The following is a 24,984-nucleotide window of genomic DNA, read 5'->3' as shown; positions in this document are numbered from 1 at the left end:
ATAAAAACGTTCAATATTATAAGTAACATTTGTTTTGAAATTGATCGCATATAAACAGGTTTATGCTTATAATGCACTGCACTGTAGCATTGAAGCTCCCGTTGTTCATCAATTTGCTCGAGTGGGCCCAGTAACGTCTCCATCGTGAGACTTGTTACTGTGTTTGGCATATTGAATACATCACAGGTAGCTTGCCTGGCTCTGTCATGCGGGCAAGATACTTTCAGTAGCTTGCCGGGCTCTCCGAGAGGGGTGAAGAAATCGAACCCGGCTCAGCCAGGCCAGCTGCACGCAAGGGAAATACCCCACCACTGTGCTTTCGCTCCATCCCATATATATAATAGAACAGAAATTATGCATTTTTTCTCTGATTTCTCTAAACCGTGATTGAAAATCTGAACTAGGGTGGCAGAGAAAACTCAAACAAAAAATCCTAAGGACCTATTGTGATAAATGATACATGACAAAATTACATTTAAGCAGTTACTAGGCCCTAAGGAATCTAAGTGCAAACAATATGGGGGTTTTCTATTACTAATTCCTTTGACAAAAATGACAAAATATGGTTCTTTCCTATAATGACAGGGAGAAATGGGAGGCCTGAGAACATAAAATATATTGTTGCACAGAAAGAGAGATGATATTTTCATATATTATATTTCATGCTGGCATTTCTATTTGAAAGGGGTCTCTGGATCTTTGTTAAGAGTGGGGAAGGATAAGAGTGATAGAAAGAAGGGAAAAGCAGTAGTTTTACCTCGACATTTTTGACAGACAGGAATATGTAAAGTCTAATTTGAATACCAGTTTAGCACTTCCAGGGAAAAAGTGTAAGCACACGTATTTCTAAACAGAATGCCAAAGGAATGTTGTTAGCACATTTGTAAATTTCCAATTCATTTTCACTACCCCTATCCAACAATGTGAACAAATCAGTTTAAATACATCTTCTTTCACTAATGTCTTTGAAGCATCACTGCAGTCAGATTGAGTCAAGTAACCATCTGCTACAAATACAAATAGAGCTACATTCAAAAATTATATTACAGATCCTTCCTAGCAAAGTTCTTACGTGCAAGCTGTTCTTGTCAAAATCAGAACCATTGTGATGATGCATCTTAATATTCAATCAGACTTTAAGTAAAGAGTGACAAAAGTCCACATATGGATGACAGCTGTTTCTTCAGTAAATATTTTCTCATTCATTGAATGGAGGCTTATGGCAGTTTAGGATATGTTCCATCAGACATTCAGCCTGAACTGCTTGGGAATGTCAACATAATAATAATAATAATGATAAAATTTAGTTTTAAAATCTGTTGCAAATTATATCTGAAGAAAGTAACAATGCTTCTATTTAAACAGGTACTGAATATTGTACTATATCATTAATTTAAAAGTCCTTGGCCAAGGAGGACTGGTCAATTGTTGGAAGCTGTCACAAGTATGTCTGGGGTTGGAATAGATAAGGGACCAGTATGACAATGATAGTTGGAAATGATCATGCTGGACAAGAATTGAGAGTTGAAAATAGGTAAAGGATTATACATGATAACCTTTCAGTAACTATTGTAAACCATAATACCCAAAGGAGGTCGGGAAAAGATAGAGAAAGAGAGGAGAGAGAGAGAAAGAGACAGAGACAGAGACAGATAAAGGCTAGGAAATGCAATCTTGTGGAGGGATGGATGTTGAACATTGTATGACGGAAACTCGATTATGAGCAGCTTTGTAGCTGTATATCTCATAGTAATTCAGTTATTTTTAAAAATAAGTAAATAAAAGTCCTTGGACAACACAAATTGAACATGTGGTTCCCCTCCTTAAATAACAACATAGTACTTGTAGCACTGTAGCACTGTCCTCCTGTTGTTCATAGATTTGCTCAAGTGGGAGCCAGTAACATCTCCATTGTGAGACTTCTTGTTACCGTTTTCGCATATCGAATATACCATGGGGAGCTTGCATGGCTCTGTCGTATGGGTGGGATACTCTTGGTAGCTTGCCAGGCTCTCCGAGAAGGATGGAGGAATCAAACCTGGGCCGGCCACGCACAATGCAAATGCCCTACCCACTGTGCTATTGCTCCAGCCCATCATAGCATTTACAAAATAAAAATAAAACCATAATCTTTATATTTATTTCCTTATCACCTAGGAAAAGTTGATGAGAATATAAACATTTTATCACTCTGAAAAAATGTAAAAAAAACAACAAATTCAAAAAGACAAATTAAAAAAAAAATGAGCCTCTTAGATTGTCGCTGTCACTGTCACTGTCCTCCCGTTATTCATCAATTTGCTCGAGCGGGCACCAGTAACGTCTCACAACAAATCGTGAGACTTGCTGTTACTGTGTTTGGCATATCAAATATGTCAAGGGTATCTTGCCAGGCTTTACCGTGTGGACAAAATACACTCGGTAGCTTGCTGGGCTCTCCAAGAGGGGCGGAGAAATCGAACTCAGGTTGGTCGTGTGCAAGGCAAACGCCTTACCCGCTGTGCTATTGCTTCAACCCCTCTTAGATTAAAAAGGAGCATTATTTGCAAAAAATAAAGAAAAGTTCTCTTTTTAAGATTTGAGAAACTGGAACATACAAAAGAAAGTGAAATCAAATTTTTAGGAATTCAACAACTACAAAATAAGAATACATCAGTAGTTAGAGAAATAAATGTATTAAAGTGTAAAAGTCAAAGTTTGCTGGTATGCTTGAATGTATGTTGGAAACTTTTAATAAATTCGAGATGTGAGGGACATAAGTTCAAAACACATACAACTTCTTTCAAAAAAAACACAAAAGGAGTAAGTACTTTTAACATATTCTAACTGCAAGATTACTAGTAAATAGCTTAGAGTATCACTTCTAATCGAAAACTATGAGGAGATTCTTCTCTAGAAACTCAAGAAATTCCTAGAGAATGACATAGACTGTGTCTTTGATTAAGCCTACAGTATTGAAGTATTAAGAAATTAGTATCACACCTGACATATGCATGCTAAATTACAATTTTTCTTTACTATAATTCAGATCAGGAGCAATTAAAAACAAGCATGTAGCTTATTTTATTTCACAAGTCTTTTCAGATTGATTTCTTCTTAAAATTAAATATGGACAATTTCAGATTGAACACTGTAAGGAAGAATTACTTACCCTGCAATTGGATCAATTGCTATTGCCTTAGGATTGTGAAGCTCCAGGTCAATGAGGGTGACACAAACAGACCCATTGTAATTACAAACAAAGATCCGATCACTGACATGGTCCACAAAATATAAATTCCTGGTAAGCCAGTCAATGGCCATTTGTTGCACATCTGAAAAGAACATAGAGACACATTTCTTGAATTATGGATATAAATCTAGCATCATAAGTCAGAGTATACAACTTTTCCAAACGTATCACAGGTGACACTTGAAAAGTAGATTTGTGATAAAAAAAATCATGCAAATAAACTTCTCTTGTGTCAAAATAATTTACATAATTATTACATAAAATACACAAATTACATAAAATACTACATAAAACTACCTCTTGATAGATTTCTTTTTACTATTTCCATATGGATTGTAGCAATAGCACAGCGGGTAGGGTGTTTGCCTTGCACATGGCTGACCTGGATGACCCAGTTTTGACTCCTCTACCCCTCTCGGAGAGCTCAGCAAGCTACAAAAGTATCTCTGCCGCATGGCAAAGCCTGGCAAGCTACCCATGATGTATTCGATATGCCAAACATGGTAATAACAAGTCTCACGATGGAGATGTTACTGGGCCTGCTGGAGCAAATCGATAAACAATGGAAGGGCAGTGACAGTGACAGTGATTTCAATATAGCATTATTTAAGCAACTGGGAAGTTTATAAATCTTTATATATGGCCATTCACTATAATTTATATCTTCTAGTTTTTATAATGTCAAAAACAGTTCATTCAACTTTATTGGCATAAATGGTTCATAGACACAGATAAAATCTTCAGTAATAAAAATGGTAAGTGCGTTTTTGTGACCCTAGTTATGAATTAAAATTATTTTCATATTTTCTCACTTTAAAGAATAAAGGTGTGAAGAAATTGTTAAAATTGATATGTGAGGTTTCTTTGGGTAACCAAGTGTCTGAACTTACAATAAATCTAAAGAGCAAAAGGAAGGGTGATCTGTCCTTTCAACAGCATATGTAGGTGTTGTAGAAGGTAATCAAAAGAGCATGACCTATTAACCTCAAAGATAAGTTCTTTGACAATAGCAATAGACTGCCCTCCTTGAATGTGGTCATTGTGTTTCTTTTGCTCTCCCTCCTCTCATAAACTGCTCTATAATCATTGGGGTGGAAAGATAGTATAGCAAATTGGGCACTTGCCACTCATGCAGATTGTGCAGATCTGATCCCCAGCTCCCCTGTGTATTGCTATGAATAATTACAAAGTGCAAAGCCAGAGGCAACCCTTGAACACTACTGGGTATAGCCCCAAAAACAAATAAACAATACGCACACACACCTACTTATATATAGGTGTGTGTGTGTATGTGTGTGTGAATACATATGCATATACATATGTGCATATACATTTGTAATGTGTTGTCAAGGCTCTCAGGACTATACCAAAAATAAATTCATTTGTGTTTTCTTTCTACAAAACTTTAGAGAATAGAAGACATAGGTATAAAGAAATCTCATCTTGTAACAGCCTTGTAATCTTCCTTTATTGTTAAATCTATCACCTGCAATTCAGGAGTGATAAGCTTTTTTCTTCCATTTCCCCTCCCTTATTATATATGTAATAGTTTCAGATTATACATGGGAAGTTTTGAGAAAGTTTTAATGCAATAGTCATTTAGGGATAGATAAGGCCCCAAATTTGATTAACTTTCAAGAAGAATGTTTGTCATTCAACACAACTTTCTGTAACAATGAATACCGTCTATATCTATGATGCCCAATAAAGTAGCTACCCGACAAATATGTACAGCAAGCCCCTAATGTCTGGCTTCTGTGACTGGGAAATCTACATTTAAAAATATAATTTCTTTTTTAAGTTAGATTTACAAAGGCTACTAAGTAGTATAGCTCTAGAGAAAGTGCCTGGTTTCACTGAAATATGAAAATCAGATATGCACATTATAAAATTGCATGCTAATTTGTATATATCTATATTTAAGAAAGTCAAGTCTAGAAATTTGGGTTTGTTATCCAGTAAGGAACCTTAAAATTTTATATATAGTCTACACTAATTATTTCAACATTTTTTGTCTTTGGAATTTATAAACAACCAATTCCACTAATGCATAATTAGCATAATTGGAATGATTTCCACAATAATTTCATAAATAAATTTCAGATACTATTTTTTCATGAGCTTTATTTTACAGTCAAATTTTTATGTGGTGGAAACTATTTTTTGTTGTTTTTTTTCAATCAAACTTATCATAAGTCTATGACTCATTGACTAATGAGTTCCCATCCATAATCTGAGACTAAACATTCTTCCTACTCTGCTTTGATAACATGCTTCTTCAGTGAATGAAATTTTCAACAGGCAAGATAACATAGATACATGTGTTATCATTATCATTCATAGAAGTGTATTGTCAAAGCAAGGACAATAAAGCAGCAATTTAAAAAATTTCTACCCTGCTAACAAAAACAGGCAGAAAGGGAATACTACAATTCACTGGATACAGATTTTTCAGTTTATTGATTAATTTTCTAAATTGAAGATTCTTTATGTAGACAAAATATTTAATTGTCCCACAAAACTACAGGAAGTTTTTCTTCAACTATTTAATAATCAGAGCTTTGAAATATCTGACCTATCAGTCTCCATAAATCCAGAAATATATTTCTTTTGCATTTTTTAATTTTTGTATTATTAGATTATCTAGAGCTCAAAACCCTTTGTTTGAAAAGTGACTGCAAATATCCTGAGTACAAAGTGTTCCATTCCTTTCAATGGTCTATTGCTCATCATAGCCATGAAGTTGGCTTATTGTGCAATCATAATTTAAGACTAAATAACTGATGGCACTATCACCTTCTTTCAACGGCACAGTATTTCAAAAAGACTCTCTGCTACTAAAACAATAAGTGTTATTAACATCCATCATCCTTCTGGAGGAGTTCTTTTTATTTATTTTTTAAACATATTTAGAGGTTTTGAAAGGAAGGAGGAAGAGAAAGTGGGAGAGAGTGGAGAGTAACGTGTTCAAGAGAGAACCTGGGTTTCTCTTAGGGCAGAGAGAGCCCCTACACACACACACACACACCGGCATTAGGCATGAAAGTCTACATATGAAGAGAGGAGAAGTGGCTGACACATGTGCTCAGGTACCATATGTGCTCAGCCAAGTGAGTACAAGCAGCACATGGGCTCAGGCAGCATATGTGCTATGGAGGAGTTCTTACTAAAAAACTAACAATTAGTGAAGTACATAGTAATCATGGGGAATGGTTTTGTTCCCATTTCTTCAAATTTGAATTTTATCTTTGACTTTAATGTAATTTTTATGAATATTAGATAATTGAAATTATGAGAAAGGGATTTAGTAATTAAGTCCACAGACAGACTAGTGGATAGGCAAATACACTTGGTTAAAATGATTAAAACATGTTAAAAGACAGGCAGATCTTTAACACAATAGATTGAGTATTTTATTTTAGTTTTACTGAAATTTAACAAAGTTCACAGGAAATTCTAAAAAAATTTAAACATTTTATTAATTATTTTATAAAATTGAAATTTTATTGAATACTTGATATTTTGCTATGAGAAATTTATTATGATAATTTTTTTTGAGAATAACATTTTATATATCTTAACACTGAATTTATCTCATTGCCCTTTATTTTTCTTCAACCAAAAGACAAGAGCATTTTTTCCTTATTGCACCTTTAAAATGCATTATGGCCAACTATAATTTAATTGCCAAAATAAAAGTTTGCTCTTTTTCTCTGATCTGCAACAATAATGATATTGACAAGTTACTTTCTAACTAAGGAAATAATATAAATGATATGAAATAATATAAAATACCAATATTTTATTTTTAAAAGAAAATTTACTGAAAGCATTTTGAAACTTGTAACAAATATCTAATTTTACAATATTTATAAGAGTAACGTTTTTTATGTCTAACAATGTAAAGTTTTTGTTGTTTGTTTTTGTTTTCGTTTGTGTGCCACACCCAGTAATGCTCAAGGAGTACTCCTACTAGACTCAAGATTCATTCCTAACAGGACCTGGGTCCTTTCGGATTGAACCAAAGTTAGATATAAGCAGGACACATGTCCTATCCCCTGTACTATCTCTCCAGTCCCTAATAATGTGAAGTGTCATTCTGTAGAAATTAAGAAATTCAAGGAAAACAATAAGAAGATGACTTCTATCTTAATCTACATAATCATATAAAACAGGCACATACATTTCTTCTCAGGGCATAGAGTAGAAAATGAAAACTGCCATATAATATTTAATTGAATTACGTTGAATAATCAAATCATAATGTTTCACAGACTGAATTATTTTCTAAAAAGATCTTGAATGTTAAGTTACATGCTAATCCTTTGCACTTCAGAATGTAACTATTTGTAGATGAAGTATTAAAGAGAGGAGTGAATAAAATAAACCCAATAATATGGATTCTACTTATATCTAACTTGTGTCCTTGGAAAAAGAAGCAATTGCATCAGATTGAGTTGATTTCTGAGCAGGCAACTCAGTATGAGTGCATGACTCAACTCCATTCTCCCTGTAAGCGACTTGGTGAGACCCAAGCCCTTTGTTAACAACCTGACAGGACAACAAACAGTGCATGTGAACGTGCAGAACAAAGGGAGCAGATGCTTGGCTTTTCCCCACAGATCAGACTACTGGAAGGTATAGCTTCCTGAGCAGATAAGGAGGTGACCAGTTAATCCCCTATCCAAATCCCATAAAGTTCACATCTTGCCTCTTCTACTGAACTCACCAGGGCAGCTTGGCTATCCCAACACATTAGGCTAATAGAGTATTAGCCCTTATTCACTAATGAATATGCCCTCAAAAACTGACAAACATAGCTATAGGGAACAATAGAACCCTATTCACAGAGTAACAATAAGGTCAGATCAAATAACCTATTCCTTGAATCAACATATTCCTTGATAGGCCCCACACAATTACAAAGGAATACCAAATAGGAAGGAAACAACTCCAGACTACCATGGACAGGAATCAAAAACAGTGCAGAATGACACACAAAAAAAAGTGGATGAAGAAAGGAGCACTGAAATATCAACTAGAAATATCTACCTATATAATGTCTCTGAAAAAGTTTTCAGAGACAAAATATTGAGGATGTTTAATGGGCTCAAAGAAACACAGAATGAATGTCCAATAAAACGCAGGAGGACATGAAGGTAGAAATAAGAAAACTATAAGCAGAAATGTCAGAATTAAAATTTTTTGTAGTGAATAAAAACACAGTGGAAGGACTCAACAGTAGAGCAACAGCAGTGGTGGGTAAATTCAGTGAGCTCCAAGATTCCTGAGATGCAGAAAACTCCCATGCAAGAGCAGAAGATGGAGAAACAAAAAATAAATGAACAGCAAACAAGAGAACTTTGGAGTGATTTCAAGATCGACAACATAAGAATCATCGGAGTCCTAGAGGGACATATTATGTGAGATACACTATATGCCGGACCACAAGACATATGTCCATAAAATCAAGAATATAAAAATTCTTTCAACAATCTGCTCAGATGATGATGTACTGAAAATAGAAGTTGAACACAAACAAAAATAGAGAATTAAACTAAATATAAGTATATTAAACAGCTTACTACTGAACAGTCTGTGTGTCAGAGAGGAAATATAAGAAGAACTCAAAAGATTACTGGAAACAAACAAAAGTTAGGACACAAGCTACCAGAACCTATGGGTCACAGAAACAGCAGTGTAAGAAGAAACTCGATAGCTCTGCAAGCATTTATCAGGAAGAAGAAAAGGCCCTAATAAATAACTTGACTGTACAACTTCAGAAATTAGAAAATGACCAAAAATGGATGCAAATGTAGGCATGGAGAAGGAAATAATAAAATTGAGAACAGATATTAATGATCTGGATCCCAAAGTACATATTGAGAGGCACCTAAAATGCCTGTTTCGTGGAAGGGCCATATTTGCAAGCCAAAGAGAAAGGCAATAGAAATTCTAAATACAATGAAATTTATGATAATTAATATAATTATAGAACCAGGAGATTCCTTTGTTTTAAATCTGATGGTTACCATATCTTTGACAAATTTAAAACATTTAAAACAACAAACATATGGGGCCAGATAGTGGGTATTTGCCTTGCATACAGTTGACCTGGGTTCAATTTTCACACACTTCCCTGAGCTTGCCAAGAATGATCCCTGAGCACCGAACAAGAAGCACAAAAAGGTATTACCCCCTCTTTTTTTGAATTCGAAAAACGAATTCATACACCCATCAAAGTTTTCAGTGAAAACACTGTATCTATTTCATTTCTACTCTCTTCCAATTGCTCTAGCTATTGTAATTATATTAACTTTCATTTTTTATATAACATTTTCTACAAATATTTAAAATTTTATATATAATCTGGCTGGAGTGATAGCATAGCGGGTAGGGCATTTGCCTTGCTTACAGCCTACCCGGACGGCCCAGGTTCAATTCCCCTGCCCCTCTCGAAGAGCCTGGCAAGCTATCCAGAGTATCTAATCCACATGGCAAATCCTGGCAAGTTACTCGTAACATATTCGATATGACAAATACAGTAACAAGTCTCACAATGGAGATGAACAACAGGACAATAGTGCTACAGTGCTATATACAATCTAAAGTGATTTTTTAATTTGGGGAGTTTGGGGGGCACAATTAGTGATAATTAGGGGATTACTCCTGCCTCTGCACTCAGGAATTACTCCTGGTGTTTCTCAGGGGACTATATAGTTTATCAGAGATTGAACCGGGTCAATTGTCTGCAAGGCAAGCACCATACATACTGTATTATCACTTCAGCCAAAATTTATAGGCTTTTCTATGTAAGATTAGAATTTAATTCTCTATACTCTTTACACACATACTTTCCTCTAATCGCCCACAACTATGATCACAAACATTTTTGATTCTCAAGTTAAAAATGTAATTTAACATGATGGTACTTCCCTCCTTAAACAATGTTTGGTTTTTATAACCCTCCATTTTTTCCTTCCTGTTACAGCTAATCATTGAAAAATTCTACAAAAGGACTCTAAAACTCCTCCCTATATGAAAAAACGCCACAATTATCTACACATTTATTTGTTTATTTTGTATTTTTTTCTTTTTGGGTCACACCCGACGATGCACAGGGGTTACTCCTGGATCTGCACTCAGGAATTACTCCTAGTGGTGCTCAGGGGACCATATGGGATGCTGGGAATCGAACCTGGGTTGACCGGGTGCAAGGAAAATGCCCTACCCTCTGTGCTATTTCTCCAGCCCCTGTTATTTTGATTTTTCACGTCATCTTGCTGATTACTGTTCTTCTCTTTCAGTCTATTAGTATCTTACTCCATAATCATATTTACGTGGGATCCTTCCATCAGACCAAGACCTTTATGTCTCATTACTTAGACATAAAATTGACAATTTTCTGTTTAATTAGAGGACAAGAGGTAGACCAGCTGGGATTTTGGGGTAGAAAATCTAGAAACTAGCTATTCTCAAAACAAGTTCACTTGTCGGCAGCCCTATTGATTGACCCCATCTCATTGTTTCCCTGGGTCTCCAGTTTAGGTGCTCATCTTAGGATCTCTATCTTGACACACCATCTGCACTCTGAAAGGGAAAAACATGCTAACCATGATTCATTTGTCATTTAATGTTCTGCTCTTCATTGTCCTCAAGTATTTTATACTTTATCTCCTCTCACTTGCCTTCTGGGTTAATACAATCAAAGACATTTCTTTACTTTTTTTTAGAGTGAACTGTAATGATAGATAAAACTTTTTATGCAATCTGCAGCACTTAATGTAAATTCTTGCAGACTTTTAAGCAGATAAATAAGAATCTATGATTTTCAACAACAATAATTCTGAGCTAAATTTGTGAAGGATAAGGGTAAGGGGTAAAGGAGAGAAACATATGGTGTTTGGAAAGCAGACTGGAGGAGAATGCGGTGTTAGAACCTTTTCTGCATGAAATGCTATCATTAACAGAAGTGTAAAGCATGATACCTCAAATAACATTTTAAAAATAATAATAAAAAGAAATCATTCTGTCTATAACATGGATAATATTTTTGTAAAGGAAGTAAATGATTAGGTTGTGAAATGTTTTGAGAAAGAGATAGTACCTTCAAAAGATATCTGAGCAATATTTTCTTTATAAACATTTTATATATAAACATTACATGTATTTCTTGATAAACATTTCATGTTAAACATATATATAAAAATTATAAAACATATATAAACCACATTTAAATAAGTGCATTTATGTCTAGGTGCAGTGATGAATACAAGAAATATATAAATTTTAAAGTTATCACAAAGTAAGGAATATCTCAAATATGAATTGTTTCTGACCACATTTTTGTGTTTTTGTATATTTTAAAAATTTTACTTGATATTTTTATTTTAACTTAAATATTGTCCCTTACTGAAGTGCATTATGACCTTTATAATGCAAATGCAGAATAGAGCAGGAAAAATAGAATTAAAAAATGATAAAATGCACAAAACTATTATTATCTCCGATTTAAAACTCTTCTAATTTAATTGGGAAATTAACACTTAAATCACATTTCAAAACTGCCTCTTTTTCTTGAAAACTGAAAGACACTCATAAAACAAAAGCATGATGTAACTGCCTCTGTTTTTATATGCCATCATAATCTTTATCATGAAACATACTCATTTTATCCCTTGATTATATTTAATAAACTAACTTAATTAAGCAAACACAGACTCTGAGTGCTTGGAACAATAATTAAAATGGTATTATAGGAGCTGAATTAGAGTGTATTGAGGGTAGATACAAACAATCAGAATCAATCTGCTGCATGTTATTGATTCTTTTCCTTTTCCTTTAATTACCAGTTCTGTCTTCTTACATGCAGATCCTCTCAACATAAAATGTTGTGAAAATAAGCACTGTAGTTTTTTTAATCAACTACCATAAAGTTCTACATACAGATATTATGAGTACAATGTTATAACATTTTTTTTGTTAGGAGGCAGCTATTTAAGTTGATTGGCGTTTTTGTCCCTCATTTCAACTCCTTTTCCAGTATCACCACGCTGTAGCTCCTTCTACCCTAACCTAAAGGACAATATTAATTCCTAAAATGAATGTTAGCTATTTTATATGATGTAATCCCATTTAAAATCACAATAAAAACTTTGTCAGGGCAGTAGAGATTTGTGCTGCAAGCGACCAAACCATATTCAATCCCAGGTACCCTATATGGTCCCCTGCAGCAATTTCCTGGAATGCAGAGTAACCCCTAATAATGCCTGTGTGGCTCCCAAAATAAACCAACAAAAATCTGAATCTCTGGAGGGATGGGTGTTCGATCATTGTCTGATTGTAACTCAAACATGAAAGCTTGTAACTATCTGATGGTGATTCAATAAAAATTTTTTAAAAAATTAAAAAAATATATGAACCTGCCCCCAAATTGGCATAAAGAAGCCGAATATAATCCATCTCCTAATGATGGATAACATTGGCTTGTCCTTGCTCTTCCCACAGTGTACTTAGGTTTATTGAGTTATTCCCAGTGCCCCTGAGGCACACCCAATTCTATCAAGCACTAATAAATCTATATTGCTTTTCTCTTTCTTTTATGTCATTTGCATGGGTTAGCAAAGGCCTTTTTGTATCAACACAGGAAAACAGTTGATGCTATGCTTTGGTAACATGGGAGTTAATTGACTACAAATGCAATTTACTCTTGGGCATCCATCATATTTACCTGATTTATATCTCAGTTGTCCTTTTTAATACCCCCAAAAGGAGGTTACCAATGAAGGGACTGGGTGGACCCAGGGCAAGCTTCAAGCTACCCTGACATCAAAAGGGAATAAGATAAGCACCATAAGTATAATAAGTTAAGAGCATGGTCATGGAACAAACTCTGTCATGACCCAAAAGTAAGTAACTGAATAAGGACCATGCTGGGGTTAGGAAAGACTAATCTGGACTGAGAATTATAGTCTGCAATAGTGTGATGTGCCCAGGAAAAGCCAACCTTTAAGATTAATATATCTCTTATTGTATTTCTCTTCACATGCTACCTGTCTGAATGCAAGGTTCTGTCCCAATGGAAAACCAGCAGGACCATTTTACTGTATAAGAAGGGAGACAACCACAACATTGGCAACTATCGACCAATCTGCCTGTTGTCTATTGTCTACAAGCTGTTTACTCCAGTCATCCTGTATAGGATTGGCAGAACACTAGATGAAGGACAACCATGAGAGCAAGCTGGGTTCTGGAAAGGATTCAGCATGATCGACCATATACACACAGTAACTAAGCTCATTGAGGTTTCTCGGGAGTTCAAGATGCTGCTCTATCTAATGTTCATTGATTTAAAGAAGGCCTTTGATTCTGTTGAGACTGAAGCGGTCACCCAAGCCCTAGCCAAATAGGGCGTTCAAACTCAGTACATCAGAATTCTCCGTGAGCTTCATTACAGATTCTCTACCAGGATCTCACCATTCTACAAGGAAGTGATCATTGGCGTCAAGAGAGGGGCTCGGCAGGCTGATACCATTTCACCGAAACTCTCCAGTGCCACCCTCAAGAATGCCATGTGATGACTAGAATGGGAAGGAATGGGAGTGAAGATAGACAGTCAGAAACTACACCACCTCTGCTTTGCTGATGATATGGTTCTAATAACAACAAACATTAGCCAAGCAGCACAAATGCTGGCCAACTTCAACCATGAATGTGAAAAGGTTGGACTGCAGCTGAATCTCACAAAGATACCGTTCATGAGAAACGAACTCGTTCCTGACGTTCCATTTGCTCTCAATGGAACGAATATCTCTGAATGCAGCAGTTATATATACTTAGGTCGAGAACTCTACATGATGAACAACATGGCACCTGAGTTACGCAGGAGGAAGAGAGTGGCTTGGAGCACCTTCAAGACCATAGAAGAAATAGCTAAGAGGATGAAGAACCTATAGCTCCAGGCACATCTATTGGACTCTACTGTTCTTCCTGCATTAACATATGCCTCAAAGACATGGACCCTACAAAACAGGATGAGAATGCTATTCAGGTCTCCCAAAGAGGAATCAAAAGAGCTATGCTTGGAGTATCAGGATTACTCAAGTGAGAGAAGGAATCTGGAGTTCTGACCTCCATCGACAATTGAGAATCAGAGATGCTGTCTCGTTTGCCAAGGTCTCAAAATCAGAATGGCTGGACACGTAATGAGATTTGTAGATGACTGCTGAACTAGAGCCTTTACTGACTAGATTCCATGGGATGTCAAAAGATCGAGTGGCCACCCAACTAGGAGGTAGTCAGATTTCTTCATCAAGACCCTGAATGAATGTTTTGAGGCTCTTCATGTTCCTGGAGTGAGCAGACAACATTGGGCTACACTAGGAAACGACTGGGACAAATGGCGACGTTACTGGCTCCCGCTTGAGCAAATTGATGAGCATGTCAAGTGATCAAGTGATATCTCTTACTGTGTTCATATAAAATGACTAGAAATATTATAAGAAGTACATCTACTGTGATTGGTCAAATGGGTTACTAGCTGAGAAAAGGATAAAGAAATATACCCTGGTTGAAATCTTGTCCTTTAGCGGATCTCCTAGTAATCTGGAGTGCTGAACCCACAGATGAGATTTTCGTCCTTGAGTTAATCTCCTAGAACTTTCCCTGAAGGAGTGTCTTACCTTTGTTGTTATGACAGTGTTCAACCCCACTGATGTATAACTATGCTGTAAAGGGTAAGAGGGTACTAGATGATGACAGAGAGGAGAAGGAGATGACTTTTGAAGTCTATGAGGAGATGACGATGATGGAACTATGATGACTGGGACTACAACCAAATCTGCGACTACAATTGTGCTGTATAGGAGAGATCGGACTATGCTGGCGAGGAGAGAGAAATTAACTACTGACCAGCCTGAGGCCTTGTTTCTCTGTTCCCTGGTCCTTCATTTGTCAGTCACCTGGGGATAGCCAGGGGAATGACTCTAGGCCACCGAATGCTGGTGCTGGAGTCTTGTGCCCCCTGGAAACTCACACCCTAACAGTAGGGAAACTCATAATTAATCATTTTAAATAACACAGCGGTAGGGCATTTGCCTTGCACGCAGCCAACATGGCTGACCCGAGTTCGATTCCTCTGTCCCTCTCAGAGAACCCAGCAAGCTACTGAGAGTATCTCGCCCACATGGCAGAGCCTGGCAAGCTACCCGTGATGTATTCGATATGCCAAACACAGTAACAACAAGTCTCAAAATGGAGACATTACTGGGCCTGCTCGAGCAAATCGATGAACAATGGGAGGACCGTGACCGTGACCGTGATTAATAATAAAAACCCTTAATTTTTCCTATGTAAGCAGTTTTATGACAACATATATCTAAACTTAACTCCAATACTGATCTGAGAAATTCCAATTTGCTAATTGTTCTTATATCCAAACACATTCTTACTAGATTCCGGGTGGGCTGGGGGGACCTTATTGCATTTAGAAAATATGTCAAAGTTATCTTCACTTTACAGAAAAAAAAATGTGTACATTAATATATATATTTTACCATTAGGTAAAACTTTTTTGTTTTCGTTCTTTAACACAAAACTCAAATATTTTCATCTTTCATTATACTATTATCACTTCCCATTTTATATGCAACTATATATATAAACAATGTTAAGACTTTGACTTGAAACTGCCTGCTTCCTTCCATTTCCTTTTGCTTAATACATTATCTTCTCTCCTTCAGAAACTGTGATGATTTCTAAACTTCTGTTTTATTTCTATACGCTATAACTATCCTCATAGAGCACCTGGAGGATCATTGTAACATTGTAAAATATAAATCATGTCAAGACACCAAAGGAAAAAATGTACCTTATATAGACTGATTTTAGGATACAATCAATTCATAGTGAAAGAATTTACAAACTGACTAGCATAAAACTTCCAAGAGTACATCATCAGTACATTTATAACTTTCCTACTCTAAAGCTAATTTATAAAGATTAACCCAGTGGGTAATAGCTGGAACCACTTTGGGCAATACTCAGCAAAATGGTGTGAGCCTGACACTTCAGTGATGACCTGGCAGTGTTGCGTTTATCCTGTAGGTGATGGTGGGGATCAGGAGAGGGATGCTCTTTTTGGGGTCAAACTCTGTGTCCCACGGCTTGCTATGTTCTATCACTGGAAATGTTCCCCTGGTCCTATGAGCTCAATTTAAAATAAAAATCAATGATATTTTGAGTTGTAACATGTCACAAAGTTCAAAGGAAGTATATCATAGTGGCCTTCTACCTTTCTTTCTATTGTCACTTCTTCACATTTTTTGCATGATCAAGCTAAATGCCAAATATCAGCTCTGTATTTTCATTTTCCAAACTCTCACTTTTCTCTTCCAAATTTCCAATCACATATCACCATACTTTGCACAAAAATCAAAGTATTTCAAATAATTTAGATGCTATTAAAGCCTCTCTTTTATCTTCCATCTTCTTAGCTCACTCTACTACAGTTATACTGACCTCCTTATTTTTCTTTGAACTTGGCAAGAAATATCTAACCTCAGGAATCATGTATTTGATCTTGAAGATAAAGGAATAACTTAATTCACATGTTGTGTGCCCTTTGTACCTTCAATTTTATGCATAAATGACAGTTTCTCAGAAAGACCTCCCTGGACCAGTGTACAGTAAGAAAACTCCCTACTCCTAACCTACAGAGTGACTCATCCTCACCAGTCAATCATGATCACGACCATCCTGTTGTTCGTTGATTGCCTCGAGCACGCCCCAGTAATGTCTCCTTCATCTTAGCCCTGAGATTTTTTTTTTAAAGTGCCATATCAAAGCTCATTCAGGGTTAGGAGGATGAGACCCATCATTGTTACTGGTTTTTGGCATATTGGGTACGCCACGGGGAGTTTGCCAGACTCTGCTGTGTAGGCAGGTTACATTCAGTAGCCTGCCAGTTTGTCCAAAGTAAGAATGAGATAATAAGGTATCATGCGGCCGCAAGTGCTTCCAGGAGCTGGGATTTATAGTCTCTGGGTTTTGGCCGTTGATGGGATTACACAGCGCCAGGGGGTCAGTTGGTCGGTGTGACCCCTGCCTACTGGAATATGGAGGATCTAGGTGGAGGATGCTCAGCCCCAATCCGAGCAGGCTTGGAGATCTCAGCCCTGGGACCTGCATGCCTTTGTTTCTCTGCCAGTACCTTCATGCCTGTGGAGAGTGGTCTCAGCATGTTGGTGGCTGGTTCTGGAGGTCTTAGACTGCCGGAGCCCTGTTTGGGGCAGGGAGGGAAACTCAACCCGCTCCCCTCTAAGGGGTCCCGGCGAGGACAGCCAGGCGTGGGGGCAGGAGACTCTCAATAAATTGCCTTAATTACACTTTCTTTATATTATTTATAATTGGTTGAAATTACCATTTATCATTAATTCACCTACACCCCACACTAGAAAATGAATCTCATAGAAGCAGTGATATAGAATATTTAATGTACTGAAATGTCCTCAAAGCATGTGATTGTGCCTAAGGTAAATATCCAGTAAAAATTTTCTGAGAAATATTAAATCTTATTTAAAATAACCTTTAATAAAGAACCACCAACCTAGAATGTCTAATTTTGCATCTACATCAGTTAGTGTAGGAATTATCTGAAGCCAATTCCTTTCTTTGGTAAGTAGCTTCAGTATGCCCTATATTTTTCTGCATACTCAAATTTGGCGAGCCATTGCTCTTTACCCAGGAATCATATAACAAGGAGCTATTATTCCATTATTTAATGTGGAAAATAATTTTATGGAAGAACAGTTAGGCCATTAGAAACTCGAAGGAATGAGCATACAGGGTGATTAACAGTAGTGTGAAAAATATTCCACAGTGGAGGAATAGTGACAATGGCACGACCTAAGTAGACAAGTATTTGGCATGAGGGATAGTACAGTAGGTATGAAACTTGCCTTGGCTCACCCGGGTTTGATATTCAGCAGCTAATATAGTCCCCTGAACCTGTCAGGAGTGATGATTTATCACAGAGTCAAGCATAATCCCAGAGCACTGCCAATAGTAACCCCTAATAACCCCTCAAATCTAAGAAATTGAATGTTAAGCAAAGATCAGATTAAGGGCAAACAGCTTGGTGAGCATAAGCAAATACTATATATATTGTTCCATTAAAATTGATACATGTTGAATTCTGGATAGCCTTATGACTTATTATTTTTCTATCATCTCTCTTACCTATACCAGTATAATTTTATATTTCTGATTTATAAACATGGTGCCTCTAATTTCTAATATCAATAATCCAGGGGCCACAGAGAGAGCAATAAGATTAATGTGCATTCCTTTCAAATGACAGACTATAGTTCAATCCCTGGAACTACTTGATCCCTAGAGTATCACTGTGTGCAATCCTAGCAGTTCCCAAGTACAACAGGGATAATTTGCTGATACCAAACACTAGAAGGTCCACCTAAGCAGTGATGCTTTTTCATGTGTTTACAATGAACTGCTATGAGAAGTCCTGCTGGGCCTCTACAGCACTTATATAAGAGACTTCTTGAACCCCCAAAAATGTTTGATTTGTCTCCGATATTTCTTGCCAACTTGGTATCTTCTATGTGTACATATTGTACCATTTTCAATTATCTTTTGACTCCTTACATTAAAACACAGCCTTTTGATTATTAGAACTTCTACTACTACTAAATGTTGTTACTGTGTCTGGCATATCGAATACTCTCGGTAGCTTGCCGGGCTCTCCGAGAGGGGCAGAGGAATCGAACTCGGGTCGGCCATGTTGGCTGCTTATAAGGCGAACGCCCTACCCGCTGTGCTATCGCTCCAGCCCTACAACACACTTATATATTACAATTTGTAGAGGTTATTTTATACAAAAGTTAATAATAATGATTACTATCATTTCTTATTAATTTTGATCAGTTTTTGCTTTCAGTACATAGGCAGCAATGCTCAGGCCTTATTGCTGGATCTGTGCTCACGAATCACCAGTAGTCAGGCTTGGAGGACCAACTATGTTGCTGTAAATGAAACTAGGGTTGACTACATGTAAGGCGGCCATATATTCCCCTGCACTATTTCCCAAGTTCTAGCCATATATCTTAATTTACCAAATTTATAGCCAAAATATGAAGCACAAAAAGAAAATTATGTTTTATCATAGATATTATTCTGTTCAACAACAAGTGAAAAGGGCAAAATAGCTACAAAGACAATATGTAGAGATAGGTAGGTTGGTTGGTAGGTAGATGAGAATCACAAATGTTTTATTTTAGTCCACATCGTATTATGGGCCTGTTTCTGACTTAGAGGTTATTTCAAGCCTTGTTTGGTAGGTGTTCCAAACAGTTACAAGGATCTAGCCTGGGCCTCCTGCATACAAAACATGCCATAATACGTTGAAATTTTTCTTGGGACTAAACCAGATATATTTTATTGGGCTGGTTCTATAAATATAAATAGTTAGACCAGTGCTATAAATTGAATTGGGCCTGGTTAAAAAAAATAACAGTGAGAACAGTGCAGTCTTCTGCCCCCGCGCCTGGGTGTTCCTTCCTGGGGCCCCGTGGAGGGGAGCGGGTTGAGCTTTCCTCCCCGTCCCGACCAGGGCTCCGGCAGCCGAAGACCTCCAGGACCAGTCACCACCATGCTGAGACCACTCTCCGCATACATGAAGGTACTGGCAGAGGGACAAAGCCACGCGGGTTCCGGGGCCGAGACCTCCAAGCCTACTCCGATTGGAGTCGAGCATCTTCCACCCAGATCCTCCAAATTCCAGTAGGCGGGGGTCAAACCCACCACCTGGCCCCCTGGCGCTGTGTAATCCCATCAGCGGCCAAGACTCAGAGTCTATAAAATCCAGATCCCGGAAACCGCGCACATTTGCGGCCGAGCGACATCTTATCAAAACTTTTTTTATGACATCTTATTGTCTCATTCCTACTTTGGACAAACTTGCAGGGTATCGAATGTAGCCTGCCCACAGGGCAGAGTCTGGCAAACTCCCCGTGGCGTACCAAATATGCCAAATACCAGTAACAATGATGGGTCTCATTCTCCTAAAGAGCCTTGTTATAATCTCAGGGCTAGGATGAAAGAGACGTTACTGGGGCCTGCTCGAGGCAATCGATGAATAACAGGATGATGAAATGAAATGAAAAAAAAAATGATTCAGCAGAGTAACCCAATTACCAAATATTTAAATGACGTTTACTCAGCCATGTTCATTATTGGCAAACATTTGAGGTGTTGAACATACTCTATTGTTAGTATTAATTACATAATGGTGAGGAAATTTCTTTAGAGACATATCACTTATCACTTATCACTTAATCCCCGTTATTCATCAATTTATTCAAGCGGGTGCTAGTAACGTCTCCATTCATCTCGGTCGCGTGCTAGTGAAGCCCAATGGTATCTGTTCATTTCAGGAACATGCAGAGCCTCAAACCGATCATTTAGGGTCTTGACGAAGAAGTCTGACCATCTTATAGGTGGGCGTCTACGTGATCTTTTGATGTCCCGTGGAATCCAATCAGTAATGGCTCTAGTCCAGCGGTTGTCTGTAAACCTCATTACGTGTCCAGCCCATCTGATTTTTGATGTCTTGGCAAATGAGACAGCGTCCCTGATTCTTGAGCGTTGACGAAGATCAGAATTCCGGATTTTATCTCTCATTTGAGTGAATCGTGATATTCCAAGCATAGTTCTTTCGATTCCTCTTTGAGAGACCCGAATAGCGTTCTCATCCTGTTTTCGTAGGGTACAGGTCTCTGAGGCATATGTTAATGCAGGAAGAATAGTGGAATCAAAGAGATGTGCTCGTAGCTGGAGGTTCTTTGTCCTTTTAGTTATTTCTTCAATGCTCTTGAAGGCATTCCAAGCTGCTCTCTTCCTCCTGCGCAACTCAGGTGCCAGGTCATTCATCATGTTGATTTCTCGACCTAGGTATATATAACTGTTGCATTCGGAGATGGTGGTTCCGTTGAGAGCGAATGGAGCGTCAGGAACAAGGCTGTTTCTCATAAACATTGTCTTCGTAAGATTCAGCTGTAGTCCGACCTTTCCACATTCACGGTCAAAGTCGTTCAGCATTTGTGCCGCTTGGCTGATGTTTGGTGTTATTAGAACGATGTCATCAGCAAAGCGGAGGTGGTGTAGTTGCCGACCATCTATCTTCACTCCCATGTTTTCCCATTCCAGTCGTCGCATGATGTTCTCGAGGGTGGCACTGAAGAGTTTTGGTGAAATGGTATCACCCTGCCGAACCCCTCTCTTGATATGGATGATTACTTCTTTGTAGAATGGTGAGATCTTGGTAGTGAATCCGCAATAGAGCTCACAAAGGATCCTGATGTATTGAGTTTGTACGCCCTGATTAGCTAGGGCTTCCATGACCGCTTCTGTCTCAACAGAATCAAAGGCCTTCTTTAAATCAATGAACGTTAGACAGAGTGGCATCTTGAACTCCCGAGATACCTCAATGAGCTTGGTTATTGTGTGGATATGTTCAATGGTACTGAATCCTTTTCGGAATCCAGCTTGTTCACATGGTTGTACTTCATCTAGTGTTCTGCTAATCCTATTCAGGATGACTCGAGTGAATAGTTTGTAGATGACAGACAATAGGCAGATTGGGCGATAGTTGCCAATGTCGTGGATGTCTCCTTTCTTGTATAGTAGTACAGTCCTGCTGGTTTTCCATTGGGATGGAACCTTGCATTCAGACAGGTAGCATGTGAAGAGTCGAGCCAATGTATTGATGAGTACTGATGGTAAGTTCTTCAGGTGTTCAGGTCTGATCTTGTCTGGGCCAGGTGCTCTTTGTTTCTTTACCGACGAGATGGCATGTTGGATTTCGGAAGGGAGAACATTGGGAATGACATATCCATCATGTTGTATGTGGTATGTGGGCAAGTGGATGTGGCTATTAAAGAGATCTGAGTAGAAGTCATGAATAATCTTCTCCATTGCCCTTGTGGAAGATGTGATAGATCCATCATGATGTCGGAGGGCAGTTATCTTGGTTTTGTAGTTGGTGAAGGACAGGCGGGCATTCCGAATGTTTTTCCCAGCTTCTGCTGCATCTACCAGTACTGCTGCTCTCCTGTTTTTGAGGTCATCCTTGATGACTTCTCTGCATTGTTTTGCCAGTTTGGATGTTCGCTTGTTTTTGCCTGAGGCATGTGCCAAGCCACGTTGGCGAATAAGTTCAAGAGTGTTCGAAGAAAGACGGTTTTTTTGTGGTTATCTCTCTCTTGGCATTCCTTGCACAATCATGGAGGTGCTGAATCATTCGATCGTATTCCTCATCAATGTTGTCAATGACGGCATCTTCCCATGTTGCCGCAATAGAGCCAAAGAGCTCCCAGTTGGTGGTTGTTCTGGGAATCCTCTTCTTAAACCTTGCATTCTTTTCTCCTCGTTCTGTGAGGTAGAATTTTGCACGAAGAAGACGGTGGTCTGATCCCGTTTGGAATTTTGGGACAACAGCAACATCGGTTAGGCAAAACCGCCGATTTAATATGATGTGGTCTATTTCATTGTGGAACCATCCATCGGGAGACTCCCATGTCCAACGTTTAGATTCAGCCTTTTGGAATTGTGAGTTACCATGGAAGGTTTTGGTTGACATGATGAACTCAGACAGTCTGTCACCCTGTTCTTTCCATTCCAGGCCATGGGTTCCGATGTGGAGTTCATCGACTGATCTTCTTGGTCCTATCTTAGAGACATATGTATGATATAAATAAATGAATTTTTTTTTCCTTAAGGGTCAAGACCTGTAGCCTACTATTTTTCTTGTGGGTGGAGAGGAAGTGCAAGAGACCTTATAGGGAGGGTATCCTGTAAGAATAAAATGAAATTTTGATTTAGGACTGTGAAGTGTCTCCTTAGAGAGTACTGGACTTCAATGCCTTCCATATTGTTAATAGTGGGGAAGTGTATGAAAGAAAATGGAGGGGGTGAAACTCAGAGTACAAAATTTTCCAAAGATCTTGGGCTGGAGTAATAGCACAGCGGATAGGGCATTTGCCTTGCACGCGGCCTACCCGGGTTCGATTCCCAGCATCCCATATGGTCACCCGAGCACCGCCAGAAATAATTCCTGAGTGCATGAGACAGGAGTAGCACCTGTGCATCACTGTGTGTAACCCCCCCCGAAAAAAATTCTAAAGATCTTATGAGATATTTGTGCAGAGAAAAGATATTTGCTGCTCAATGTGTCAAATCGGTGAAAGCTGACCCTTTATTTCACTCTAACCTGGTCATTTATAAATATTATGTTCCTCTTGCAATAAAGTTATCTGGGTTATAAAGAAATAACAGGGATTCAGAGGATGATAAATCATGGCTAACAAATTTAGACTTAGTGACCTTAACTGATGTAGTTGTGAGCTTGGCCTAAGTTAGTGGACACTGGACACTGGACACTTTTCATAGAAACCTCTATAGAGACTAATGCTGGAAACCTATCAGAGCCTGAGAATAGTAAGATATTCAATGTTTAAACCTGATGCAATATCCTGCTTGGAGCAAGGAGACCTTGGGCAGTGGAAAGCAATCTTTCAGGAATGGAAAACATAACTGAGAAAATTGGCATTTGAGTACTTTGATTTAGGAAAGGGGACATTGAACAGGTTTGAGATACAGGGAAGCAGACAAATCAGTGTCATGTGTACAACCATGTGCAATGTCAAAAAGTCTTTAGTGAATATTCATATCTTCATATCCATAAGATAAATCAAACAGAAAGTATGTTTTATGAAGATACTCAGTGAAAAGTACTCTCTCACTGAAAAATTTAACTGGTAAAACAGTTACAAAGTCTATCAACCTTTCTCTGCATAAAAAAATATAAACTGGAGAGAATCCCATTTATTTAAAAAATGTAGAGAACATTTTAGAAATTCAGAATATTTTCGTATTCACAATAATCCGCATAGTGTAACTAAACCTCTTCAAAGGAAAGAAGTGTGGTAGAGAATTTAATAGAGACTTTAGCTTTTCTAAGCAAGTTAGTATTCCTATACAAAATCACACTAGGCAGAATCTCTATTAATATATAAAATGGGGGAGAACTTACTGTCCTTTAGCAGCACTTAAAAAAACAACATATAATTGGTGAGAGACCTTACACGTGCAAAGAGCTTGGGACGTTGCCTTCATTCATTTATCAGAACTTCATACACATAAGGAAATCCATGCAGGTGATTCACCTTATGAATTTGAGACACACAAGAGAGCTTTTATTCAATTGTCACTCGACTACATAGGAGAATATACACTGGTCAGAAACCTTAAAAATGTGACAAATACATAAAAAAAATCTTTACTAATCCTACTCATCCTCAGACCTTTCTGTGCATGTAAGAAGCTCTCATAATATAAGAAAATTGGGAAGGCTTTCACTCAAACCCTATTTCTTACTGAACAAATGGAAACTGGCAGGATACATATTAACCTTTTAAATGTGAAAAATGTAGGAAAACCTTTATTTGATAGTCAGTCCTTTCTCTACATATGGAAACTAATACCTGGATTAAACCCTATGCATATATGAAATGAAGGCCTTTAAAATACTCAACCCTTACTTAACATTTGAAAATGCACATAGATAAAAATCCTTTACTCTAAATAAATTCAAACATTTTCATAACCCTCAAATCTTAATAAAAATATGAGAAATTTTACATGAAAGTATAAAATTTAAGGTCTTTATTCAATTCTAC

At 37.6% G+C, this 24,984-nt stretch overlaps 1 protein-coding gene across 1 annotated transcript in view; it reads right to left on the bottom strand.

The window, feature by feature from the left end:
• Nucleotides 1-24,984, bottom strand: part of LRP1B (LDL receptor related protein 1B) — a 1,985,988-nt gene that overhangs the window by 1,034,039 nt on the left and 926,965 nt on the right. Inside the window, exon 7 of the mRNA XM_056117551.1 lies at nucleotides 3,152-3,314. Coding sequence (XP_055973526.1) covers nucleotides 3,152-3,314 — 163 coding nt within the window. The remainder of the gene's footprint in view (nucleotides 1-3,151; nucleotides 3,315-24,984) is intronic.

This window comes from Sorex fumeus, unplaced genomic scaffold, assembly GCF_029834395.1.
Source record: "Sorex fumeus unplaced genomic scaffold, SorFum_2.1 ptg000035l, whole genome shotgun sequence".
NCBI lineage: Eukaryota > Metazoa > Chordata > Mammalia > Eulipotyphla > Soricidae > Sorex > Sorex fumeus.
The sequence above is the reverse complement of the archived record's forward strand: the minus strand, read 5'-3'. Positions and strand labels throughout refer to the sequence as shown.